The sequence below is a fragment of the Arachis ipaensis genome, chromosome B3 (genome assembly GCF_059453495.1).
Source record: "Arachis ipaensis isolate K30076 ecotype BB chromosome B3, ASM5945349v1, whole genome shotgun sequence".
Lineage (NCBI taxonomy): Eukaryota > Viridiplantae > Streptophyta > Magnoliopsida > Fabales > Fabaceae > Arachis > Arachis ipaensis.
Window position 1 is genome coordinate 15,902,685 of NC_142438.1, and position 10,288 is coordinate 15,912,972.

At 27.2% G+C, this 10,288-nt stretch overlaps 1 protein-coding gene across 1 annotated transcript; it reads right to left on the reverse strand.

Annotated features, from left to right (window-relative positions):
* Positions 1–1,215: 1,215 nt before the first annotated feature.
* LOC107634216 (aluminum-activated malate transporter 2) lies at positions 1,216–4,855 on the reverse strand. Its single transcript, XM_016337783.3, has 6 exons — positions 4,506–4,855; positions 4,205–4,345; positions 3,681–3,953; positions 3,092–3,207; positions 2,512–2,661; positions 1,216–1,763 (listed from the first exon to the last, which is right to left on the reverse strand). The coding sequence occupies exons 1-6, from the start codon at positions 4,780–4,782 to the stop codon at positions 1,338–1,340; spliced, it is 1,383 nt and encodes a 460-aa protein (XP_016193269.1). The 5' UTR covers positions 4,783–4,855; the 3' UTR covers positions 1,216–1,337.
* Positions 4,856–10,288: the final 5,433 nt, after the last annotated feature.

Sequence of the window (10,288 nt, forward strand, 5' to 3'; positions counted from 1 at the left end):
TGTTAAAATTTTGATCAATCTGCTGTCTGCTGAAAATGTTACTAATCTTTGTTAAAATTATGGTGAGGTGTGACCTTTTATTTGTTCAATGTAATCACTTTGTTAAAATGATACTAAAGCAAGCTTTTATCTAAATGATTAAGTCTTCTCTGTTTATTGAACTGAATTTATTTATTAAAATTTTTAGTTAAATTTCGCTAAGTTGTATTTTGTTTTGAACTGATTAAAATGAATGATGGAATTTTTATTGTTGAATTTTTGTTGTTAAATCTTGTTTCCATTGAAAAAAAGAAACTAAAAGGAAAAGAAAGAAACTATAGAATATTAAGTTAATTTCCACAAAAAAACATAAGCAAATATCATGAGTTATGCAAAATATATAGACAGTTAATAACCAGTAACATAAACAACTTACATGAATTCCATGTATTGAAGTTTATTAATGGTCATGTTTCACAGCAATAGCATAAGCAAATGTCAATGCTTCTACAAATTATAAACTGTTAATATCTATTTTTGTACAATTGTTTTTCTTTCTGTTTTAGATGTTGAGTATTGCTAATTTCTGAAATGTTAGTGCTCAACCCCTGCATATTTGGTCTATGTTCACTTATCTTTTCAATTATTTGGTTGCCAAAGAATCAAGGAGTTTTAATTTTTATTTGTTTTTTTAATGAGTTTCAAGTCAATAAAATTATTGAATGTGACCTCTATGATGTATTGCACATAAGATGCTTTTCCATTCAAATTTAACCTTATATAAAGGACATATATATTTGGTAACAATTGTAATTGAAAGTTTTCAACCGGTACTTTCTCATCTTTTGAGTTTTGCATATTTCTAATAAACTTACTTGTATAAAGCACCTTATAATTTATTTATCCCTATTCTAAAACGGTTTATCCGATTGAACTACCGATTGGACCGATTAAACCAATAAATCAATGAACCAAAGACTAGAACGATTTGATAACCAGTCCAATTTTCTGAACCTTGATTTATATTCATCTCAAATTTCAAAATACAAAAATAACAAAATTGAAGTGAAGACCACATGTAGTCCAATGAATACCTAATTTAACGCGGGAATAATAATATATACATAAACACATTGAAAATATTATTAATTTTTGTTTATTAGTAATTATCAAAGTTACGACTTCTAGTCCGCACTTTCCGTTTCTCTTCATCTGTCAGGAAGAGAGCAAAGAGCATCATCGAAGTCATCTTTATATTATACTCATATAAATAAGCATACGAACGTTTTAGCTTGTGCATGCACCAATTAATTCTCCGCGGCAAATCCTTAATAGAACTTCGATCCGCAGCAGATTATTCAAACTATGCTATCAATCTTTGGAACTGGTTCAGCACATTCACAATGTAGGGCCTGTGATTGCGACGATGGTGGTTTAGGAGATTTATCACCCTCTTCAAAATCGGCGAGCGCGGCGAGATTGTTAACAGAATCGGCTATTTCCTGGACGCAATCAACGATGTCAATTAGCAATGAAGCTGCAGTGGCAGCCGGTATGAGAGATAAAAGATCAGTGTCTTGTTCCTTTAAACTTGATTGGAGCAATGCCTTGAGCCTCTTGCTTGCAGCTTTTGATTCAGAAATGTGGTTATTAGAAGATGGAAGGCTCATCATGTTCTTTATGGATAATCCAAGTTCCTTCAAGGCTTTGCTGGATTCCCCACTCATTTCTATGCATGCTTCTTCAATCGTACCAACAATTTCAGATGATGCTGTTGATGATCCCTGCAAATTGTGAAAAATTATAACTATATATATTTCAAAAAATATTTAATAGCCAAAAAAATATCAAAACTTATTACTTTTAACTTTATTTAATGAATTCTATAATAAATAAATATTAAATAAAATAAATTTGAACCGTTATTATTTCTTTTATTTTTCATAAATATTATAAGGTTAAATAAATATAACATTTTTTTCATGTTGATATACGATGATTGTAAAGAGAAAGTCTATGGGCCAGCAATTTTTGTGTTTTGTGGCCAGCACTTAACCATCAAAAGAAAAGTGAGTGATTTTTCACCATTAGATACCGTTAAAAATACTATTAATAACCAATTGATGGTTACAAAACACAAAAATTGCTGACTCCTAACACTCATCGATTGTTAATGAAGAGTAGTGTATGCATTTAAGTATTAATTCAGCTATATTGTAGTTTATTTGTCAATATATCTTGTGAATTATATATCCTTAATATATATGTGTAAGGTCTATTATTTTCAATAGTACTAACCACTTTAAATATGTCCAAGATTATATTAATTATTTATAGTTACTTGGCACCCAAGAGAAGTTCTCTAAAAAACGTTGTATAGGAGAAAAGACGATAAAAAGCGCGAAACTTGTAACTATATATTTGAGTTAAATAATTATTGGTGTAGTGACGAAGAACAAAAAGAATTATTGGCCCTAGTAAATGAAGATGTTTTATCGATAGGGACTAGTAAATTATGTATGATGTATATACTTGGATATGTGGAGTATTGAGGTGTCCATTTATGAGAGCTTCAATTCGATAAGCACATTGACGAGAAAGAGCACCAATCTTAAGATATTGGTCCCACGGGTGACGAAATTTGAACTTCCCATGACCTGGTTCCCATCTTGCAAAATTCGCCTACAACAATTATAATTTCCAAAATATTAGAAAATTAATAAAGTACACTTCAATACAAAGTATCAACCAGAGTTGGATATAATATCAAGAGTAGATGGTATTTTTTATCTTTAATATTTGTAACTTTTAAAAAAAATATTTTTAATATTTTTTATTCATTTAATTTTATCTATGACGTTGTAGATGGAATTAACGTTTTGTAATAATTGACCCAAATAAAAAATATTAAAAATAAAATTAAATATTAAAAACAAAAAACAAACTTTATCCTAATATAGATTTTCTAATCTAGTGCATGTATAATGATTAATTTTTCTGCTTAAATAATCCTTGACCTTAATGACATAGAGAGATGACTAAACTTCATTTGATGGTATAATATTATTTAATTATATGTATTAGTAAGTGTCAACTATCAAGTTTTACTCACCAGAGAATCTTCGCTACTTTTGGAATTGAGAACGCTTTTGTAACCTTCCATAAAAGACTTGTTATCTTTATTAGAATCTCCTTCCTCTGATGCCTTGAAATGCTTATTTATAAATTCTATAAAAAAAAATAACAAAATTAATTTTGTGATGTCCTAAGCCATAACAAAAAGAGAGATAATTATTTTTTTCTGAAAAAAAAAAACTTATCTCTTAATAACTAATAATAGAAGCACATTTTTTTTATACTATATATTATTTTACTAGACAAATTTATTTTCTTTTATATTTGAAAAGTTTTATATAATAATTCTCTTGTGTGCACAAATATTTCATAAAAAAAATTAATTAATACTTTTGTTAATATCTGAAAACAAATTTATCATTTTTAATATTAAAAAAATAGGTCTAATTAACAAAACTGCTGCTAAATGCTCTCAAAACCGTCACTAAATAGTCAGAATTTGCTCAACTAAAAAGAAAATATTACTTCATTCCCATTTTTTTCCATTAATTTAAGAATTTATTTATATATACAACAAGTAACTCATATAAGTGCATGAATTATTGATAAAATAGATTGAATGAAACCTTGTAAGGAATGAGCAAGGTTGTCCAAGTTGAGAGCAATAGAATAATGGAGTTCTTCACCAGCCCAAACAGGACACACAAAAATGGAGATCATGACACAAGCTGTGCCTCCAATGACAATGGTTGAAAGCCTCTTATGTGCCATTTCCAATACTTCATCGTCACGGAACCCGGATACAGATATCAATGAGAATGTCAAAATAAATATCAGCAATCCATAATCATATCTTGCCTTCATTTTTGGGAAGAACCTTATGAATGATACTATTGCAGCTGCACCCCCCAAAAAAAAATTTAATTAGATTCATGTTATATAATATGATGTATGTTAGTTTACATTTTTTTATTATTTTCTTTTGTTTAGGCTAAATTGTTAATATAACAAGTTTTATCATGTTAAGGATAGAACTTTTGACTTTTTGGATATAGAGTTCTTATACCATGTTATGAAATCACTCATTCCAAAAGTTTAAGTTGATAGAAAAATGTAACACTAATGATTATATTTGTAACAGAAATATTACCTTGAAGGAAGACAAAGAAACCAATCAAAATGGGTTCTGCAGTCTCTCCGGCAAGGCTAGCCAAGTAATGAGCACCAACACCAAGAGCACCAGCTGTCAAAGTGGCTAGTGTCCTATTCAAACCTTTTCCAAGAGTAGCTCCTATTATTAAAAAAATAAAAATAGTTATATATAAAGTTACTATTATATTAGTCATACAAAATAATCAATCAAAGTTATTAAACATGTTATATAAAGTTATTATTATGATGGATTAATTAAAAGTTAAAAGATGAAGATATAATTAATTATATAAACTTACCAACAGTGAACTCAAAAACCACAACTACAGTCATAACAGCCCACATTGCAGAGAGTCCAAAATTCTCATAGAGAGGCTGATAGAAATAGAAAAGAGAGACGAGAGATATTGAAAGACCAACTTTGAGTGAATGAATCACTTTTCTAGGATCATCTTGTGCTATTTCCTTTGTCATCACACAAATGTTCATCACCTTCTCCATAATTGATTTTGGCATCCCCTTCACCTTTTCCCATGCTTCACCAATTCCTCCCTCAGCTTTTGCATTTCCTGCCATATGATGTGATATGATATGCTATATGCTATATGCTACTCAAATGTGTGACTTAGGCTTAGCCTCACTTTGTTGTATCTTAGAGCTCCCCTTCAATGTCTATATATAGAGAAAATGGCAGCATGAGACACCACCTGCCCCAAGATTTCGAGAATAATATTTTATTAAAATTACCATCATACCCTTATAAAATCTTGGCTGCTTTTGGAATGAAAAATAAAGACGCATCAACCATTCGGCTATACCTCAAATGACATGGTCTTTTATACTCATCTAAAAATCGCGATTTAATCTTACTCCTAATTTTAGATAAAAAAAATAAAGACGCATAAAAACCTCTTTTGAGTTTGCATAAATTTTTTACATATATATTAAATTTTTTTATTTATTTTGTATAAATTATTTTTTTTTGAAAAGTTAATAAGAATTAAATTTTAAATTTTTAAGTCATATAAATTCTGGTATCATATTATTATGAATATTTATTCAAAAATTTAAATAAAAATAAATAAATAATTATATCTTTAATTTCTATAATTTATAAATCTTTTGACCTAATTGTGATTTCTTTTAAGAGTAACCAATACCCTAATGTGAACGAGGATAAAATAAACGTGTGTTAGTGCTTAATTTTGTACGGTGAGAGTACAAAGAAATTTCTGATTACGAGAGTGGTTTGGAACTTTTATAATAAGGCGACAAAGTTAAAGCTAGGAATATTGACATCGATCCTTAATTAATTACTTTAATAATAAAAATAATATAATAATATAGCATGGTGCTATGCGACAAAAAGATGAAAATAATGGTGGAGTTTAGACGTGTGTGGATGTTGTTACACATTGCAAGTAGCCCACAAGTTTTGTGAGTGCATAAAATCGAAGGTTGGGGAAACATTACAAAAGGAATAATTATTTAAATGTATCTACTTAAATTTAATCATTCATATCTTATTACAATAATTTAATTTATTATTGTAGATTTTATATTAATTATTTTTAATAGACTAGAATTATTATATTATTTAGAATATTTTAACACGTTAATTAAATTTAATTAATGCATGCATAATATAGCATTATCCATACATCAAAATATGAAGTAAAAAAAAAAGTTAGATACTGCTGCCACTTGAGTATATATCCAAGTGGTTAAAAAAAGGTGAAAATGTCAATGGAGTACAGCTTCATTTTCTTTACTAGTGGTATAATATAAAGATGAAGTAAAGTTTATAAGATAATTTCTAGCTACAACTATTATAGCTATAAGCTTCTTTTACTATAAAAAGGTACAAGAGAAAAGGTGGTGAAGGAAATAAACTAGTTTAATTTCATCATATATATATAAATGTATCGAAGTGAAACTCAATTTCAATACATAGTCTTGTTCAATCTTTAAGAAGAAATGAAACCAGACACACGCATAAAAAAGGCAGGTCACAATTTAATAATAGAGAGAGGAAGAGGTTAACATCTTGTAATTAAACACTAGGCCAACTATATACCAATAATTTGTGATGACTACTTAACCATCATTTTCAATTATTCAGCTTCATATTTGAAAACATAGTATGGTAAGTGAAGTTTTTTTCACGAAAAGGACTAGTCATATATGTATATACTTCATTTCAAATCAAATTTATGACTCAAATTAAAGACTTCCAACTTATCTGTATGTTCATCATGTATATATATGCAATTGTTAGGTGTATATATGTGTAGGTCCATTATATAAACCCTAAATAATGAAACAACAGTAGTTTGCTGTTGCAAACAAATGTGAACAAACTATACTCCATATGGACTTATATACATATATAAATCAATTTTTCATGCACTATCGATGACTCGATATGTAAGAATTTTATACAAATAATTAATCGTGTGTTGATGTATTAATAAAATAATAGGGTATTGTAGTAATTTTTTATAAAAAAATAATATTAATTTAGACTAATTTAAAATTTGATTCACCATTTTTTAGTTAAATTAATTTGTTTAGTCTAATTTTGATAAAAATAACATGATTTAATCAATTATATATGTTAAATTTTAATAATTAAAAAATATCTTTATAAAAAGACATTTTCAGCATCTTTATCTGAGTGACTCCTATATATATATATATAAAGAAATATCATATAGTTAACTTGCCATGAAAACTTTCCCTATAATTATTCGTTCCCTATATGCGCGCGTTCTAATAATAGATTCGTTAATCCAAAAATGAAGTCCCATCCTACATGAATGCAATATTATTAATTATTGGTTAAATTAATTAAGGAAATAGGAGGCATACAAAACGAACTAAGACACTGTATCACTAGGAAAAATAAACCTACTCCTGAAAGCAACCAAAGCTATATATAATGTATAATTCAAATAATTCAAAAATGAGGACTAAACATTTAAACGATCGAATAGAACACTTATTACAGTATATATGCAGAAAAAAAAAATCTCAACATTAGTTTAATAAAAATATAATTATTTATATGCATCATTTTATCCTATCATATTACATATATTTTTAGAATATGTGGTTTTTATTGAAGGTGTGGAGAGGTGGCAGGGAGTGTGAATTGTTGGGAAGAAAAGAGAGAAAGAAATATGAAGAGTGCTTACTACTCTATTAGAAAAGTTGGAGTGAGGAATCACACCTATATATACATAGTTCTATTTATATAATAAGAGAGCTCAGCTGCTAAACTAACTCTAAGCTAACTACTTCCCATAATTAGTAAGTTAACATAATTAATAATTATTCTAACAAACTAATCAAGTTGCATCTTCTAATCGTTTAAGTTAACTATACAAGTTGGAAGTGTGTATGTTAGTAAGTCTTGATTTTTTGTTATAAAAAAAAATCTATGCGAAGATTAATTCATTATTATCTAAGATCACCACCTTCATTGACTTTGCATTTGGGATACTAAAAAATGTCTCATTATATTATATAAAAAAGTATAGGTTACCAACATATTATCTGCTAATTTATTGTCAATAATAATTAATTATTATATTTTAAACACATATATAAAGAGATATATCCAGAAAATATATCTATAAAGACACTTCTATTAAACACAACCATAAAAAATACATTTTTATTAGACATATCTATAAAGACACTTCTATTAAACACAGTTATAAATAAGAATTAGCAGAAGTTGGCAGATATGCTGGTAGTAACGTAACGGGATTGATATTATATATATCCGCAGAATCACTAACCTCAAAATATAAATGATGCATCTTCTATATTCATCTTCCTTGATCATTTGGATAATATCTTTCCCAATAAAAGCTTCCACCCTCTTTTGAAACATCCAAGCCTGAAGCTTTGTTTCCTTTTTCTCAAACTCGCTAATTTTGGCATATTCTATCCTCTATTATTATTATTTAGTTAATAAACCACAAGGGGGCAGGTAATGTGATTTCACCTAAAACTTTTAAAAGGAAAATGCTATCGGATTCACTAATTTACCCTTGGAGAATATCATGATTAGGAGAATAATTCTCAATATGTGTCAACCTGTGTAATCACATTTAAACTTATTCATTTATCGACTATGGAAATATATACCGTTTACATATATGTATTTTACCTCTAATACATCTCCTACATAAAAATAATTAGGTTATAATTCAGTCCTTTTATGTTTATTATTTTATCTTTCACCAAATATTATTTACTTATAGTTACACATCTGATCTAATGAGTATTTTAATATAATAGAAATTCATGAATAATAATATAAAATTAATTCATGAACTTCACTTTGATTCTATTATCTATATTTGTACAATCTAATGTAGAATCTTAAAGTTATCACCATTATATTATTAAGAGAATCAATATATATATATTAACAATGAGAAAAATTGTGATGTTTATTTTAAGAAACTAAAACTTAATTATATGATTTTTATAATACTAATGCATATTGTGATAGTAGAATAATAAAACTATTGTTATTGATTTTTTACTAAAATATTTATAAATTAATTTCTCTAACAGTTATTACGAAAATAAATTTTTTTTGTTAACTTATTTTCTCCTTGAACAGCAGTCAGGATCTTCTTTATTGATTATATATATAGTTTTTGGCCCCCTATTTTTTTTATTTTTATTTTATGATATTTTGAATATACAGAGATTGGATCCTCATTCATCTATCAATATCATGAAAAATATACATCTGATGTATTCGATTATGAAAGCTCACATTTATTAATGATGGCAAATAACCGCATTCATCGGCTAGTGAGTTAATTTTGTTTTATTTATCTTTTTAAAAGGTCATCAAAATTGGATTTTCAGCTTTTTAATCTGAAATGTATCATTCACTGATTTTTTTTTAATGAAAAATAGTTTTTTTTTTTTTTTTTATGTTTTTCTTTCTTCACTCTTCAAAATGAGAAAAGGATAAGAGAATCCTAAAGGGCATAAATAATAGTCACCAAAAAAAAGGGGATAAATAATGAAGTTCAAATGTTTTATTTATTTTTTGTTGATACTGTAATATAATTTTGTTTCAATAATTTGATATATCTTAAATGTTTAAATAGAAATTTAATTTAGACTTTATTTTTATTTTTTATGCATATTTAATTTAAACTTATTAACATACCTCTCGTCAAGTTCTTTTCTTATAAAATTATGCATTGATTTCTTCCGCTTTTTCTTTTGACTGTCCCAATTGCAAGCATATCATAAATATTCATTCTTAACCGTTTATCAAAAAAATATTCATTCATAATCTTGATAGCATTTATTGAAGCATGAAAATGGATAAATAGCGAAAGCAACAAACTGAAAGCGATGCCATCAAGTTTCCTTCATTATTTATATACATTTGTAAGGTGGAGAAATTAAACTGCTTGAATAAAATAAAATAAAGTTCAGTAAAATTGCAGTTCCTTATAATATAACTATCTAGATATATTCTTCCAAGATAAAGTGTTTATAATTCATCAGAATCAAACATCTTATATCACTTGGGGTCTTTTTGTCTAACTTAAGTTATGGGCAAGTAAAACTTTGAGGAGGACATGACACCAAAGGTTTTTTTTATGGCCTTAATAATCACTCTCATATTTCATTATATTCTTCCATGATTTCATATACCCCTTCCATTTTTATGGAGGCTATTTAGCATTCATGCCACTAATTAAAACCTATATTGCTAGCTAGAAATTCACTAGGATATAGCTAGGTAGGTCAGTCCACTAGATAGGTTTCGTTTCTTCTAATATGTTTGGTTGGAAGGAAATAAATAGAGAAGAAAGAAAGAAAAAGGAAAGAAAGGAAAGGAAAGAAATTGAGTGAATTTTTATTTTCCTAATAATATGTTTGGTTGGAAGGAACGAAATAGAGAGGAAGAAAATAAAAAAAAAAGAAAGAAAAGAAAAAAAAATTGAGTGAATTTTTATTTTTTTTAGATGTGTTTGGATGAAAGAAAAATAAAAAAGAAAGAAATGTTATAAAAAGATAATTTTATCTTTAT

Coding starts and splice junctions, on each gene's coding strand:
- LOC107634216 (XM_016337783.3), bottom strand. CDS start 4,782: ATGGCAGGAAATGCAAAAGCTGAGGGAGGAATTGGTGAAGCATGGGAA. Junction 4,346..4,505: donor GGTTTTTGAGTTCACTGTTG/GTAAGTTTATAT, acceptor TTTTAATAATAG/GAGCTACTCTTGGAAAAGGT. Junction 1,764..2,511: donor TCAATACTCCACATATCCAA/GTATATACATCA, acceptor CACAATTTGCAG/GGATCATCAACAGCATCATC.